The 17,533-nt window shown below is 38.9% G+C and overlaps 1 protein-coding gene across 2 annotated transcripts in view; it reads right to left on the bottom strand.

Moving 5' to 3' along the window:
• Positions 1-4,822: 4,822 nt before the first annotated feature.
• The window catches only part of ZNF277 (zinc finger protein 277), a 108,613-nt gene continuing 95,902 nt past the window's right edge, over positions 4,823-17,533 (bottom strand). For both annotated transcript variants that reach the window (XM_044246397.1, XM_044246398.1), the window contains exons 8-12: positions 11,945-12,012; positions 10,237-10,333; positions 8,227-8,269; positions 6,878-7,052; positions 4,823-5,193 (exon numbers count right to left, since the gene is read on the bottom strand). In XM_044246397.1, coding sequence (XP_044102332.1) covers positions 5,007-5,193; positions 6,878-7,052; positions 8,227-8,269; positions 10,237-10,333; positions 11,945-12,012 — 570 coding nt within the window. In that variant the 3' untranslated portion in view covers positions 4,823-5,006. The remainder of the gene's footprint in view (positions 5,194-6,877; positions 7,053-8,226; positions 8,270-10,236; positions 10,334-11,944; positions 12,013-17,533) is intronic.

Genomic DNA, 17,533 nt, shown 5'->3' with positions numbered 1-17,533 from the left:
TTTCACCTGGAAAACATCCTCAGCAGATTCCTGAACTAAAGCTGCTATGATCATTTCTGCAGCTGAAATTTCTAGGTTTAGCTATGAATCACAAAAACCCCAAAGTAACAGTGGGGAGGTAGATATTTATTCCATTCAGATGAACGTCTAGGTCATCGTTCAAGGGCTGGTGTAGCCTCAAGATAGGGATCCAGGTTCCTTTGACACTCTTGCTCCATCACGCTTGGTTTGACCTCCCTGTCCCATATGCAGACATCTTTGGCAACAGAGCAGGAAGGGATGAAAGGAAAGCAGAGAGTGCTTTGTCTAGTATCTTAAGGAAGACTCTTAGAAGCTGTCACACTCGACTCTTCTGCTTACATCTCATTTACCGTAATGTAGACGAGGAAGTGTCCTGAGATGCTGGAGAACCTGGGAAATGTAGTCTTCATTCTAGCTGTCATATACCCAACTAAACTTATTATTCAAGAAATGGAGAATGAATATGGGGGCAACTGGACTACCAGATTAATTGTACCAGTGTGGACAGATACCTCTGTGGAGCCCTCCTCAGCAGTCCACCTTCCCTTGCTTTTGATTGGTCCAGGCCTCCAGCAGTATTTCCCTCCATTCTGCCTTTGTCAGCAATAGTGCATATGTTCTGGGTCTTGACTTCCCCTCTATGCCTATTCAAGGTGGAACAGCTGGATTTGTCACAGTTTAATTTACCTCCTAGTAAGTTAAAATTCCCCAATAAAGGCCTAGTGTTTCTACAGTCTGATGCTTTTTTTTTTCCTTTTAAATCTTTCTCTTCTTTCTGGCCTAGACATGTACTTACCTGACATTCTGTTCTAGATTTCGTCTAATGGGGTCTTCTGTTTTGAGAGATAAATCACTAGGTCTGCTTGGCCAAAAGCAACGGTTGTTAAAAAACAAACAAACAAACAAACAAAACAAAACAAAAACAAACACAAAACCAAACCAAACAAACAAAAACCTTGGCCAGGGGGGCCTGGGTGGCTCAGTCAGTTGAAATTCTGCCTTTGGCTCAGGACGGAGCCCAGCATTGGGCTCCCTGCTCAGTGGGAAGCGGCTTCTTCCTCTCTCTCTGCCTGCCACTCTGCCTACTTGGGCTATCTCCCTGTCAAAATAAATAAATAAAATCTTAAAACAATAAAAACAACAACAACAAAATAACCTTGGCCACTCTCACCTTTCTGAGTTAGATAACTAGCATGCATTTTCTGATTAGGCTAATAGCCAATCCGGGCTTGGATTCCGTTTATCACTGTCCTTATTAGCTCTGTTATGTTTCATGTTTTCTGGTTACCTTCATTTAGTATTAATTTTCAGAATTTCTCAAGCCTGCTCCCTCTGGGCCTAGATAGCACTTGTATCTCTATTTACAATTCTAGTGACATCTGGAAACCCGTTCAATGATCCCTTGAATAGTGTACTTTCATCTGATTGATCCTCCCCTTTTGAATTGTCCAACCTTTCAGGGTACACTTTGCATCAGTGTCCCAGTTTTTGAGGAGGAGTTCCCAATAGTTCTTGACAAGTAGTCTCTATTTTCTGTGTAGCTCTAAGAGAGTCCTTTGCCAGTAGTGGTCTATATTCTTGCTCCCTCTGAGAGTCAGCACAGTTGGCTGAAATTTTGCTTCTATTCTTGTTTGATTTTTTTGGGACCAAGTTATTATTTCTGAGCTAAAAAAAAAAAATTAAAAAAAAAACCACCCCAAACCTCCAAAACATCTACACATTTTAAAAATAACCTCTTATATCTTTTCCCTTTTATCTGTCCTTCAATTTCATTTTTCCTTTTATATCCATCTCATCTGTTCTCTAAGATCTCAACTTTATCTCCAAAAAACCTTTCTCCTTCACAAGCTTAATTATTCTTAATTTTGTTCTCATTCTTTCATTGCTCCTGTTCTAAAACTGAAGCATATTCTAGAAACACTCTACATACTTCCTGAACAAATCTGATTCCTAGACACACAAGGTTCTAGGCATAGGACTGTCTTCTTATCTTTGGTTTTAAAACAATTTAACTCAATCATGTCTTTAACTTAGGCATTTTCCATTATAATGGCTTTTATTTTTTTTGCTTTAAAAAAAAGGATTTATTTATTTTGGAGGGGGAGGGGGCAGAGGGAGAGTCACTCTCAGGCAGACTCCCCACTGAGGGCAGAGCTGGAAGTGGGGCTCTCACTACCCCAAGATCATGACCTGAGCCAAAAACACACAGGTGCCCCCCCCTTTTTTTAAAAAAGGATTTTATTTATTTATTTGAGACAGAGAGAGACAGAAGAGGGAGGGTGAGAGGGAGCAGCAGACTCCTCACTGGGCAGAGGGCTCAAAGTCAGGACCCTGAGTTCATAACCCGAGCCAAAGGCAGACGCTTAACCAATTGAGCCGTCTAGGAGTCCCTCTGCTTGGTGTTTCATAAGAGATCTGTGCATATGTCTGCAAAGTTGGAGGCTTGGAAAACTAAAGCCATGGTCAGAGCCTCTAAAATTTATAAATTCAGTCACTTTTGGATCACATGGAAGGGGATGCCTTTTTTTTTTATTTAAGATTTTATGTATTTACTTGACAAAGATACAGAGAGAGAGAGAGAGAGAACACAAGCAGGGGGAGTGGAAGAGGAGAAGCAGGCTTCCCACTCAGCAAGGAGCCCATCCGGGGCTCCATACCAGGACCCTGGAATCATGACCTGAGCCGAAGGCAGACGCTTAATGACAGAGCCGCCCAGGTGCCCCTGGGGGATGACTCCTGAGACTCATGACAGGCCACATGGCTTCAAGATTAGTCTTTGGGCACTGCCTACAAAGGCTGGTATTAACTGTTGGAAACTACAACTTCAAACTCCAGTACTCTATAGCACACATGCTATGTAAAGAATGTACTGTAAAATAAGTGACAGCATTAGAAAATCATCACTTTGCAGTCACTAGAAAAAATAATAGGTAACAATTACCAATGAATACTGAGTGAGTTAGATAAAAGATCGATGGGGAACTTTATAATGATGCACTGACTGACAACACCTGAGTGGACTATCAGCTCTAAAATCTCTAAAAACTGGTACTAGGGATATTATGTGCCTGATGTGATGCAACAGCAACAGTATTTTTATAAATTATTTGTGCAAATAAGTTTTTGAACACAAATTTACTGGAACTTAAGTCCACCAGTCAGCAAGAAAAATGTGTGATAGAAGAACATGTTAAATGACACAAAGAGCATATGATCATCCACATCCAGAAAGTGAGATAATGGGCTTAGTTTCTTTAACAAAAAAGTGACATTTTAAGAGGAAGGAAGTACAAACTGTATAGATTATAAGACCCTTAAGAACCATACCAATCAAATGGAATATATGAATCTCACCTGGGACCCAATTTTTTAAAAAGATTTTATTGATTTGAGAGAGTATGAGCATGAGATGGGGGAAGGGCAGAGGGATAAGGAGCAACAGACTCTCCACTGAGCAGGGAACCTGATTCAGGGCTTGATTTCAAGATCCTGACATCATGACCTGAGCTTTGCGAAGGCAGCCACCCAACCAACTGAGCCACCCAGGTAGGTGTTCCATGGGACCTGATTTAAACAAACCAACTGTTAAGGAGTTTTAGATTACCCAAATGTTAATAACTCACCACATTCACTTTAGCATCCTCTCTCTATATATTCACATTTGTTTTCTGAGAGTAAGTTGCAACCAAAATGCTCTTTTACCTGTAAGTTTAACTGTGTATTATCTAAAGACATGGACATTCTCATAAATAACCACAGTACAATTGTCAAAATCTGGAAATTAACACCAATTAACAGTAGCTACCGATCTTATTAAAAGTGTACTATTTGTCCCACTAGATCTTTTATGGCAAAAGAAAATTTTCGTGGGGTCCAGAATCTAATACAGGATTGCATGTAGTATTATCTCTTTAGTTTCCTTTAATCTAAAAGAGTATTTTAGTCTTTGTTTTTCATGACCTTGACTTTTGAAGAATAAAGGCCAGTTATTTGGTTGACTGTCCCTCAACTTGGGTTTGATTAATGTTTCCTTGTTATATTCATGTTAATGCATTTTTGGAAGGAATCCTCAAACATGTTTTGTCTTCCTCAGTGCATCTAATTAGAAAGCATACAGTATCTGTCCTGTAACTGATAATACTGTAAAAGGACATCTTGAGAAAGATAGGGAAAATTGAAAACATAGGATATTAATAAGTTAATTTTGTTAGATGTCATAATGGTATTATGTTTATGTTTTTAAAAAATGGTACTAATCTGCTAATGATAGATACATTGTAGAAGACGAGGCTTGATGCCCATTTCTAGGGAGTTTGGTTACTCTATGCAGAAAGCAATAATGATAATATAGTCAGATTTATACTTTTCTGAAATTGCTTCCAATCTGCATTCTCCAGGTCTTTGACCATTTTTCCTTTCTTTTACTGGCTCCTCTTTTTGGTCACTCTAAATCTTCCCCAGTGTAGTCAAATTCTGTGACTTGTTGGATGAAGAAAGCCTGTGGCAGAGGAAAGTGAAATTACGCTGAAACTAACTTTATAAATAATTTGAACATTTCATTTCTTTGTGATTTACGCATCCTCTTTATTTAAAAAAGAAAAAAAAATTTATAGCAGTCTTTTCACCTAATGTGGGGCTCAAACTCATGACCCCTGAGATCAAGAGTCACATGCTCCATCAGCTGAGCCAGTCAGGTGCCCCAAATGTCTTCCTTATTATAAATAATTGAGTCTAATGAAATGAGATCATTTATAATGATTACATAGTAAAACTTTATAGACAAAAATACAAAAAGTCCTCATTTTATTTTTTGGAAAGTACTTTTTAAAATTTTATTTCACCAAGGAGTAATCCTTTGCTGATGTTCAAATTTAAACTATTCTTCTGTTTAAATTCTTCAAATTTAAACTATTCTATTAATCATCTCATAAGAGAAAAAACACAAGAAGTTGCATTTTCTTCTAGTTTTTCTGTGGCATTTTCTTCTAGTTTTTCAAGCTCTCATGTAGTAGCAACTGGTTCAAAATACTGCTTTGTTTCAAAGCATGCAGTTTAGATATATCTTCACTGATGATGGTAATATTTCCATTTTGTTCCTGAGCTGTCAGGTCACTTTCACTGTCAGACAGTGTACATAGTAGAGTGTCGTTTTCATAGGTTGGAAAATAATACCTGAAAACAACCACAGATATAATGAATAACCAAACTATAACTCATCCAGAAAAGTTTCTAGGCAGTTGACATACACATTAGTATATTCTGCTGGGTTTCCTCGCCAATAATTTCAACGGCATTTTGCTAACGTGGTATGGGAGACAACTTCTGAATTACTTTTACTTTGACCTTTACTGGCTGATACCAGTCTTAGCTGCATCCTTGCTAGCTGCCCATTCAGCCTCTGTTTGATATTCCCACAAGAACTCACTATCTGAAAAGGCAGCTTACTCCAGTATTGGGCAACTAGTTGTTAGAGATATTGCCATGGATGAAGCTAAAAATGAACCCCCTTCATTTCTATTCAAAGGTTCCAGGTCTTCCCTAGAAGATTACCAAAACTCAAATATGGCTACTTTTTCATACATGAGTCCTTTAACTACCTGATGAAAACACGGTTTCCTTTGAATGTGTGTGTGTTCTTCCCAACCTAATCACTACTGGTTCATTCATCCTAGGTGAATAAAAATTAAAACATTTATAGAATTTTATGTCTATTTTCTGGACACACTTAGGAATTAGTTCTGGAGTTATCTCTAAAGATTTCAACTTATTTAAGAATTACAGGAACAGGGTCTCAGGCAATCCAGGACTGACTCTGTCTCTAACAAATCGGGACTTTTCTTTCTTGCATTCTTTTTAAAGAAGATATTTATTTATTTATTTATTTATTTGGGAGAGAGAAAGAGACAGAGAGAGCAAGGGAGTGTGAGCAGGGTGAGGGATAAAGGGAGAATCTCAGACAGATTCCATGCTGAGTGCAGAGCCTGATGTGGGGGTCAATCTCATGACCCTATGATCATGACCTGAAACCAAGAGTTGGGATGTTTAACTGCATGAACCACCCAGGTGCCCTGAAATCTGGGATTTTCTAGAGGAAAATCTAGAGCTTTGGGGCTAGTATTGGGGGAGGGGTGGGAGGGCACTTATTTAACACTTCCTAAGAAGAGAGAAACCTCCAGGCAGCTAGAACCGTACACCCTCTCCGAGGTTCTCCCAGCTGAGGTTGTCCAGACTGCTATAAGAACCAGCCCAGATGGCTGAACTAGCAAAGGGTATCTGGGAGTCTGATACCACCTCCATAGTACAGATCAGTGGGCCAACTGCTTAACATTTATAAAGTTCTGAGATGCAAAATATATACCAAAAGCCCTAATAGTTGTGTGCTCTTTGACAGAATAATTTTATTTCTAGGAGTTTATCTAAATGAAAAAATGAGGCAAGTGTGCAACAATGCAGGCATATGGATATTCACTGTATTACTATTTATAAGAGCAAAATGCAAGAAACGACCTCAATAGCTAGGAAATTAGGGTATATCTATTGAATGGGGTATCTGACAACCATTAAAAATGATGCAATTGATATATATTACATATAAAAAATGCATGCAATAATCTGTTAACAAAAATATATGAAAAAAATCTTTAGTTCTATACTTACATCTTTTTCTTCATACCAAAAATACTAGAGTTGGTTATACTTATAAAAGGGGATTCCTTTAAAAATAAGGTTTTTTGAAGATTTTTGCTCTTTTTTATAAATGTATCTTTCTCTTTCATTAAGGTCTGGAGAAACTGAATAATGGAACAAATAAGGGATATGGAGCAAAGAAGTAGATGCTTGGTTGAGTAGTACTCACTCTGGTTGATCCCATGTCTTTCTTTCAGGAAGTAGTGATGTATGTTTAGCTTCTTCCATATGAGTCCTTAACTCCGCTTTGGATTTGAATTTCACATGGCAGCCATAACATTTACATTGGTGAATTTGTCTCCGGATGAAATTGACCAGTTTTACTTGCTGGTAGAAATTTAATCCTGAAATAAGATAGTTTATACAATCATCAGACAACTGGTCAGGCCTACTTTTGAATTGTTATAATTTTTTAAAAGAGCCAATTCTTTTTTTTTAAAGATTTTATTTATTTTTTTGAAAGAGGAAGAGAGAGTGAGTGAGCATGAGCAGGGGGAAGGGCAGATGGACAAGCAGACTTTGTTCTGACTATGGAGCCTGAGGTGGAGCTCCATCCCAGGACCCTGAGATCATGACCTGAGCCAAAGTCGAATGCTTAACCATCTGTACCACCCAAGTGCCTGAGTCACTTCTCTGTATTAACCAACCTGAAGAGGCACTACAATTATAAAGAATGATAGATACCAAACAATAACAGCTAATACTGATATAGGGCTTATGTGCTAGCCACTGTTCTAACTAGTTTCCACGCATTACTACATTTATTCTTGCAGAACTCTACCACGTAGGTAGTATTATCATATCCACATTATCTATTAGGAGACTGTCCAAGGTTGCACAGCTAGTGGGTGGTAGAGCCAGCATTTGACATAACATACATGTCTGTAAGAAGAGCAAAGTAAAGTAACACTTTCCAGAGTCTAGGAAAGTAGTCAGTCAGTAAGCTGAGGTATGGGAAGTGAGTGTTCTACTGCCTTTGATCCATTAACAAGTCAGCAATTTACATCTTCATGCCCCTAATCTTTCCATCATACTTATACTGAGAATGATACAATTGGGTCCATCTGTGACAAATAATCTAGCTACACTGTCAGGCAGTACAGAAGCTGTTTTATATACATTGTCCACTCCCTTCACATTCTGTTGACCTGAGGCCTTATGTCACACAGCCAGTAAGTGCTGGAGCAGGACTATGAACCCTAGTCTCAAAAATCCATGGGCTTTCTCTTAGCCGCTTCCACTTTATTTATAATAGATACTAATCATTAGCTTGTATTTTATTTGAAGGATTCATGTATGTAGGAAAGAAGAAAGACCACATGAAATAAAAAACCATATTTGAGTATTACAGTTCAAAATGGTTGTGAATCACTGCTTCAGGCAGTCCCATTGAGACCATCTGTGGAGAGACACATTTGGCTGTGCATTCTCCAATCACGACTCCTGAACAAGGCATCATTTACAGGAGTGTGTATAAAAACGCAACATCATGGAAAACAACTTCTGAATCAAACTCACCAAGTTCTGACTTTATTTTGAGGAGATCAAACTCGTGAGCATCCTAAAAAAGGAATGAATATCTGTGAGCATGTAAATTATTTCATCTTTCAGGCTGAAGTTATAAACAGACGGCTTATTCATAGGAGTTTGAACACTGCTGAAACTCAGGCTCAGTTCATCATGTTCTGCTTTTGAAGTATTCGAGATCTAACTGCTTCCCCCAACCACATCCAACTACTTTTTAAAGCACAGTCCAAACAAGTCATGCCAATCAGTTGAAACATTTTAATTATTCACAGTTTGTATCTACAGTTTTCACAATTTACTATGTATGCATTCTGCAATCTGACAAAAGTGTCCTCAGTCTGTGGTAAAATGTGGCCCTATTTACTGTACTGTGTGCCTGGACTACAATTACGGATATAGGTCCTCTGCTACACAAGCAGATAGGTAATTTTACAAATCCGCTTTTCATTTTATGCCGTTAAACGCACTGTTTAATGCAAATTTCTCTTCACTGACATCTTTCCATAAATTTTATTTCTTTTGATTTTTACAATGCAGCCTTATTCTGTTCCACTTGGGCAATTGTCCATCTGGGTAAATGTTTGAACTTAAAAGCTTACAGAGAATAAAGAACATCTAACTTCTTATGAAGGCATTCAATGTAACATCAGAAGGCTGGATAATTAGGAAATCCATGGTACTTTATGACTGGAAGTGACTGAGCAGAGGGCGAGGACACAGGTCAAGGATGTTGCAAAGGAAATTTCCTATACAGGGTAGGGGTATTAAGACTCCTTTCAATTCAAAGATATTAGGGTATTATTAATTAAATTTAAACACTGAAAATTAGACACACATACTATTAGCAACCTGTTTCAGAGAAAACAACTCTCTGCTTTCTTAAGGGTAAATGCTCATGGCCTTTCACATACATTCTATTTTTTCTTTAAATGGAACTAAGAAGAGTGTTTCTGAACGAGAGCAGGGAGAAGGTGGGTGAAACAGGATAATCTGCGTTACTGTTGGCAGAGATGGCTGGGGGAGGGTAGGGAGAGCGAATCAGAATCATCCAGTAATATTTTTTAATTATAATCACTCCTCTACCTTTAAGCTGCAGTACTGTCATGACTCATTAGATGTCCCCCCTCTTCAACTGCACTGTCCAGCTGAGGATCAGAGTTGTTGGGAGTGTGTCATCTCTCAGATATACTGGGGTGAAAAAAGGTTTAGAACTGCCAGCTTCAAGCTTCATTATAACATAAAAATGGCATCCAGAAGGGAGCACATGAACTGGAAATACCCTCAAATTTCTTCCCTCCAAATTCTTTCAATTGCAGGAGCTGCACAATCACATCCTGTACCCTCTGCCTCTACATTGCCCATGCCCCACTGCCCATTTCCCTCAAGGGCTTCAGGAACCCTTTCCTGCTTTCCTTATTCACTAGCACAGGAGGCAGTGGAAAAAGATGCAGAACCATCCATATCTTGAGTACTGTTACTCATGGTTACTCAGGGCCCACATTGTAAGCTAGAATTATCTCATAAACATCTCAGAGGTAGGATGGCATCAGTGGTCTGTGAAATCCCACTCTAACAGTTTGCACAGGTCTTGTGCATTATACTAAATTGCCCTGAGTTCTGGTTCTTCTTGATGGATTGGGCCTGTCTCTTCTGTTTTGCCTATAGCACTTTCTTTTTAATAAAAGATTTATTTATTTATTTATTTGGCGGGAGGGGGGGGCGCAAGTGAGCACAGGAGGAGGGGCAGAGGGAGAGAATCTTTCAAGTAGACTCTACGCTGAGTGTGGTGTTGAACTCGGGGCTCGATCTTACAACCCTGAGTTCATGACATGAGCTGAAACCATGAGGTGGATGCTTAACCAACTGAGCCATCAGGTGCCCCACTTATAGCACTTTTAGGAATAGGATAATGGCAAACTAAACATAAGCTGATAAGACTGCTATCATGATCAGTGTCCCTGTCAGAACAAAACAAAATTCAAATGAATAAAAGTATCTCACCTCCATGTGAACACATAATTTCTCAATGGTTTCTGCTTGCTTTTCACAAAATAGGCAGACAGCAGAGTCAGGGCGTTCTTCCCAATCAGACCAGTCACTGTGTTAAAAAGAAAACAGCAAATAGAGAGAGTCCCCTCATTAAGAGGGTGTACTAAGCAGTCACTTGCCATTACTTCCTCCCGCTTGGGAAACCCTGCCACTCTCTTTCAACTCTGACATTTTTGTAAAGATTGTCACATCATATTATGACTTTTTGATATAGTTTTGAAATTCAAAGCAGCACCATGAAATTAATATAAATAGTGAACAGGTGCTGCTCCATTTTCTTCTATTTGCTTCTCTTCTGAGCAGCTATTTTACTACAGAATCAGATTAATGTCTTTCTGACACAACTACGTTTAATTCGCAAAGGAGGCACATCAGTAGATGCGATGCTCCCGCTCATTAGCCACAACCACTAAGTACACATGCTGTGAGGTGCGATGCTGGGAGTGTGTCTCTGCATGACAAATGGTGTGTTTTAAAAAGGCAAACCATGTATCCTTCATGTGAGAAATACTGATCATTTTAAGTGTTAAATCTGGTGGTAAACAGAGAGGTCAAAAACCACACAGGACCCATGTTACCATTCCTGTCTACTCCCCATCCCCTGACTTATTTTGAAGACACTATCAACTTCTTGTCCTAAGCCTGGAAAACTGAAATCCCAGGAGAGAAATAAGGTCAAGCATCTTTGAAGGAAAAGAGGATGAGTAACAGGGAATCCTTTAAGGTTGAAAAGAACACTTCCCAAGCTTGTAATTCCAAGGAAAGAAGCTGTGAATATTTTAACTAGGTCAATGGGATGTACACGGAACAAGGTTAATTCCGTGACATTCTCTACTCCAATGACAAGCAGCACTGAGAGTTCAAAGGTTGTGTAACTTCAAGATCTGGGCACCAACAAAGTGAGCAAAATACCAGTGGAATGTATCTTTCTCTGCATTATTTTTTACTTGTGTGTTCAATTAACAGCTTTTTAAAAAACTTTTAAAATTTTATTTTTATTTATTTATATATTTATTTTTAAGGATCTTATTTATTTATTTGAGAGAGTGATAGACAGGACAAGCAGGGGTGGGGGGATTGGGGAAGGGAGAGGGAGAAGTACACTTCTTACTGAGCAGGGAGGCATGGGGCTCGATTCTAGGACCCTAGGATCATGACCTGAGCTGAAGGCAGATACTTAACCAACTGAGCCACTCAAGAGCCCCTAAAGTTGTTTTTTTAAAAAATTAATTTATTTATTTTAAAAGATTTTACTTATTTATTTGAGAACGAGAGAGGAGGAGGAGGAGCAGAGGGAGAGGGACAAGCTAATTCCACACTGAGCAAAGAGCTTGATTTGGGACCCGATTTCATGGCTTTGAGATCAAGACCTGAGCCAAGACCAAGAGTCAGATGTTCAACTGTGTCACCCAGTCAGCCCTCAATTAACAGTTCTAATGGCAAAACACTGTTTCGCTGGAGTAACAGTTGCTTTAGTGATTTTTATGTCAAAGTTACTTGGAATTCAAGTTTTTGCACTATTACATGGATGGATGATGACAAGGAGAGAAAGTTTTCTTCATTTCTACGGTCTTCAGAATAATCACTTTAAACCAAACTACAGAATTGTTTTCCTACTCTTAGAACACAGCAATTAATTAGCAGCCATAACAAATCTTACTCTTCCTGATGGTCTAGCAACTCCCGATCATCTTCCAGTTGAACTTCCTCCCACGACTTTCCAAGTTCCTGTTGTGGGAAGAACAGAGAGATTAGGGAGGATGGAGGGAGCAGGAGGAAGAGGAGAAAGGAGAGAGAAAATAGACACAAAATTAAAATAATAAAACCCACTCAAAACCACATACTCACTGGTTTTAAATCAGTATAAGTAGGATTTATTAAAACAGTTATTTCAGTGACAAGGAAGGATGTATCCTAAAATGCTTTTAATAAGTTTTTCTTTTTGGAGAAGCAGTGATATTCTTTCAATCAAATTCCTTTCTCTTAAATGTAAACCAGTTTCTCAACCCTGGACGCATATTAGACTCTTTTGGGGACCTTTTTTAAAAAACCAAAAATATCTCTTGATGGGGCCTGTGAGACACCCACGTAGCTGGGACTGTTTCTCCCTGAGGTCCCCTAGAGTCTATTTTTCAAACAGCAGCCACAGTGATCTTTCTAAAGGATACTTCCTTGTTTGTATAAACCCTCCTATGGCTTTTTACCACACTTAGAACAAAATTCAGAGGACTTATCATGGTGTGAAAGATCTGCGTGTTCTGCCCTGGCTCCTTCTACGTTACTATGCTCCACGCCTTTTTCTCTGGCTCAATTTGCTCCAGACAGATCAGTGTCTTCACTATCCCTTGAAAGCAACAAGCTCACCTCCACTGGCTACCTCTGTACTTGTTGCATTTTCTGTCTGAACACTGCTCTCCCGCGTAACCATGTGGCTCAGTCGTGGGGGCATCTGCTTAAATGTTGCCGCCTCTTCTGACTCCTCTGTCTAAAACAACACCCATTCTCCCAGTTACTTTTTATTCCCCTATGATGTTTTATTATTTTACTTTTAAAAAATATTTTATTTATTTATTTGACAGACAGAGATCACAAGTAGGCAGAGAGAGAGAAGGGGGGAAGCGGGCTCCCGCTAAGCAGAGAGCCTGATGCGGGGCTCGATCCCAGGACCCTGGAATCGTGATCTGAGCTGAGGACAGAGGCTTTAACTCACTGAGGCACCCAGGTGCCCCGATGTTTTATTATTATTATTTTTTTAACATCAATCACTTCCTGAAATCAGTTCTGTGTATCTGTATGTTTTCTCGTTTGGTATTCGTTTTCTCCACCAGAGCCCATGAGGACATGGACTCCCCAACGAAGCCCATGAGGACATGGACTCCCCAACGAAGCCCATGAGGACATGGACTTTGTTCATTGTTCTATTTTCAGAGCCAGGCATATATGGTAAGTACTAGAAAATACTTTAAAAACTGAATTGTAACTGAAAAAGTCTAAAAATTCAATACCAATTTAGATCCTACCTCAAAAGGTTTTTATAAGGAGACTAAATAAATTAGTTCACATAGAGGCAAACCTCAGAGATATTGCAGGTTTGGTTCCAGACTACCCCTGTAAGGCAAGTCGAATAAATGTTTTGGTTTCCCAGTGCATATAAAAGTTATGTTTACATTATACTGCAGTGTATTATGTGTGCATAATGTGTGCATTACGTCTAGAAAAACACTGTATATACCTTAATTAAGTATTGTGAGCATTACCAAAACGTGACTCAGAGACATGATGTGAGTGAATGCTGTTGAAAAAATGGCACAGATAGAGTTGCTCAATCCTTCAGGACTGCCATAATCCTTCAATTTGTAAAAATCCATGAAGCACATAAGCGAAGTGCAATAAAACTAGTTATCCCTCTATATAAAGTACATGGCAGCAGGCAATAGTAAGTACTCAAATATCTACTTCAACGCCTTTTATCTCTTACAGTGCATGGAGAAGTTGCACCCATGTAGGGCTGGGTCTGGCAAACTTAGCCATAGTTTCAGCAAAACTTTATGGAGTAATAAGCAGGAATGATTTCTTTTGCCCTAACCATTTATCTTTTCTATTCCTGAATCATTTATTTCTCCTCCTTATTTCTTCTTCTTTCTCCATCCAATTTCCCCACTGTGCCATGCAAAAGCAGACAGTGCACTAAAGAAGGATGTAGAACAATAATGGGTACCTTTCCAAGCAGCTAAACTATGGTTACAGTCAAGCCCAACCTGAGCTGTTAAAAATACAGACGTTCTTGTTTGATATTTCTGTTTTGGAAAAAAATAACTAAAATTCACTCTCAGTTTTGAACTTTTTTTCTTTTCTCAAAAAAGGTATTCAATTAACGAAAAACAAAGAACTACAAGGTCCATTATGATTTAGGGGAAAAAGAAAATCTATCATTCGTCAACTTAATGAGAGGTGTTGAGGCTGTCATTATCTATCAGCTAAATGATGCATAAATTCAGACACGCAGAGATTTACCATAATGTCATTAGAGATAGTAATTTGGACTCTATAATGTACTTCCCAGAGTGTCATGAAGTGTCTGAACCTCATTATGGACATCAGGAATGGCTTCAACACTGCCAACAGGATCTCTGTTAGTTGGAATTTTTGGTGATAAAATTAAATCTTTCATGGATTACTTGGTCTCTCTGGACTTATACTTAAAGGTCATTGCTGCAGGATATTATTCAAAGAAGGGCCATCTGTGGTATTACCATTTTCAATGATAGGGACAAATGTTGCTTACCAATAAATGTTTTGGCGAAAGAGACATAAAATATCTTTTAGTGTCAAACTTCCAAACCCAAAGAATTATTTTGCAACTTTCTGAGCATTTAGTATAACATGGAGGGATTTTCCTAGGCAATAGCACTAACCATTTACCACTTGAGAGGAAAATGGAACTTGGTGTTCATTAGTGTATTAAGAAACAAGTGGTTTGCATGTGACACTGGCCCAGACTTTCCTAGAATGTTCCACCTTGTGTAGTCAAATATATATGATTTATTATAGGAATAAGACCCAAAAAGAAAAAAAAAAGGCACAGACTCTCTAATTAAGATGCTGTGCTTGCTAATGAATCATGTTCGGAAAGCAAAGATTTCAAGAAAAACAAAGTCTGGAAGGTGTATCAGTAAAGATGTTCAGCACACCCCCTCAAACCCTTATATCAGATGGTTTATGATCAATGAGAGAGTGGGCAAGAAAAACAAGACAAAAAAAAAGAAATCTCCTTCACCTAGCATCCCCACTGCTCCAATACACATACTTGTACGTACTTACATGAAAACCCATTATAAACAGAGAAAAAGAAATGTTTTATTTTTTATTTTTTCAAGTTTTTATTTAAATTCTAGTTAGTCGAGAAGTGTTTTACATGGGGGGGCACTTGGATGGCGCTTGGTTGGTTAAGTGTCAGCCTTCGGCTCAGGTCATAATCCCAGGGTCCTGGGATGGAACCCTGTGGCAAACCTGCTTCTTCCTCTTCCTCTGCTGTTCCCTGCACCACACTTCCCCCACTTGTGTTCTCCTCTCTCTCAGATAAATAAAATCTTAAAAAAAAAAAAAAAAAAAAAGAGAAGTGTTCTAAATGTAAATAATTTCATTAGAAAGAACTATACTAAAACTATAAAAGCAGGTTAAGAGCCAAATTTTGGGGGCGCCTGGGTGGCTCAGTGGGTTAAGCCGCTGCCTTCGGCTCGGGTCATGATCTCAGGGTCCTGGGATGGAGTCCCGCATCGGGCTCTCTGCTCAGCAGGGAGCCTGCTTCCCTCTCTCTCTGCCTGCCTCTCCATCTACTTGTGATTTCTCTCTGTCAAATAAATAAATAAAATCTTTAAAAAAAAAAAAAAGAGCCAAATTTTGTTACAGCTAGCTTTGTATATCTTCAATAAAAAATACAAATAAAAAATGATAAAACCACTGCAAAAATAATTTCCTTTAGGAAGACTTAGGGCTTGAAACATGAATGCCTTAGGACTCGGTAGCTGACGGCTCAGTGATGATGGCAGGGGCATCTGAACGTGAAACTGCCTGTGAAATTGTCCCCTTGACTATCTCCACTATTCACCGAACACTTTTGTTTGTGAGAAAACAGAGAGAACCCATAGTAGGTAATCTAGTCTCTGCATAGTGACTTTTTATGAATTTGCAAGTCTATTATTATTAAAAACCTGATATGACTTATTAAGTATGGAAATTATCTCACCTAAGGAAAAAAAAAGGAATCTGTCAATTTGCTGAGCTCAGAGGAGAGCCAAAACCACCTCTGTGCCTAAGGTGTCCCACCTTAGATGACTATTAGAGTCCAGGAAATATCCTGGATGCTGCCATCATTGCTGAGTGGAGATTCTGCTCCGAGTGGAGGAGAGGAACTCTGCTGGCACTTATCTGCTACAGGAGAGGTTCAAGCATTAACTTTGTATATCCCATCCTGAGGTGCTGAAATTATGTGCTTAAGTGTCTCTCTCTCATATGGCCTCTAAACTCTCTGAATCAACCCCCTTGTCTGTAATATTTTTTTTCCTATTCCACCAATGTCTCGTACTGGAAGGCACTCAAATGTGTGTAGAATGTATGAAGCCAATGGAAGTGCTTCTTGGAGGGAAGAGGACGTGAGAAATGGATGTGTAGACCCTGAGGGCTAATACAACAGTTCTTCACTCTTTGGCTCCACATTCATCACTCATGTCAGCCTTGTTCCTCAGAGGAATACACAGTGAGTATCTGGGCAGCGTTTTTTCCCCACCTTTTTAAAACTGAAGCAATGTCACTATTCACTGCTTAAGTAAACTTTTAGAAGAATTATTCTTCATATTATTTTGTGAAATATTAAGTATTTTCACTAATGGGGTCTAAAAGGAAACAAATGATGCTGAACAATCTCTGACCCTCATTTTTCTCTAATTACACAGTATTTAGTATTTGGAACAGTATTTACATACTCATTCTATATATTATACCTTTTATCAACAACAATACTCAGGACGGTATTAAGGTTGATAGTTCTGGTAAGTCCTTCTCTATGTAGGGACACTTCTACATCTTTAGAGGCTTTATTAGCTTCTTCAATCCTTTTCTTTTTTAAAAAGGATTTTATTTATTTACTTGACAGAGAGAGAGAGAACACAAGCAGGGGGAGAGGGAGAAGGAGAAGCAGGCTTCCTGCTGAGCAGGGAGCCCGATGCAGGGCTCTATCTCAGGACTTCGGGATCATGACCTGAGCCAAAGGCAGACGTCCAATGGCTGACCCACCTAAGCGACCCTCTTCAATCTTTTTCCAAGGTAAGTTTATTTAATTTCCAAAATGCTGAGGCTATCATAACACATTTTAGGCTTTGTTTTTTAAATCATTCTTCTTCTTCTGGGCTATTTACTTCAGTGGGAAAGCAGACAGGGCTAAGAAGGCTAAGGTTGTGGGTCAGGGCCCTTGATGAGCTTATTAAAGTCAGTTTTACTTTGACCCAGACTCACTTTCTAGTTTAGTACAAAAGAGAGTAGGCAGGAAGGTGGTGAAGAGATCATTGCAAATTCATCACCATTACTTGACCAAAACCAAACCAAAAAAGCAAGAGACAGGTACCTCATTTCAACTGAGGAAAAACTAAAGGAAACTGATACGGAGAGGTTAAGAATCCTGTTCTAACTATGTGACTCTGGGAAAAGATCCGTGCTTAGTTTCCAAACCTATAAAAATGGGGATAATGATAAA

This window comes from Neovison vison, chromosome 4, assembly GCF_020171115.1.
Source record: "Neovison vison isolate M4711 chromosome 4, ASM_NN_V1, whole genome shotgun sequence".
Taxonomy (NCBI): Eukaryota; Metazoa; Chordata; class Mammalia; order Carnivora; family Mustelidae; genus Neogale; species Neogale vison.
This window is presented reverse-complemented; position numbering and strand designations above follow the sequence as displayed.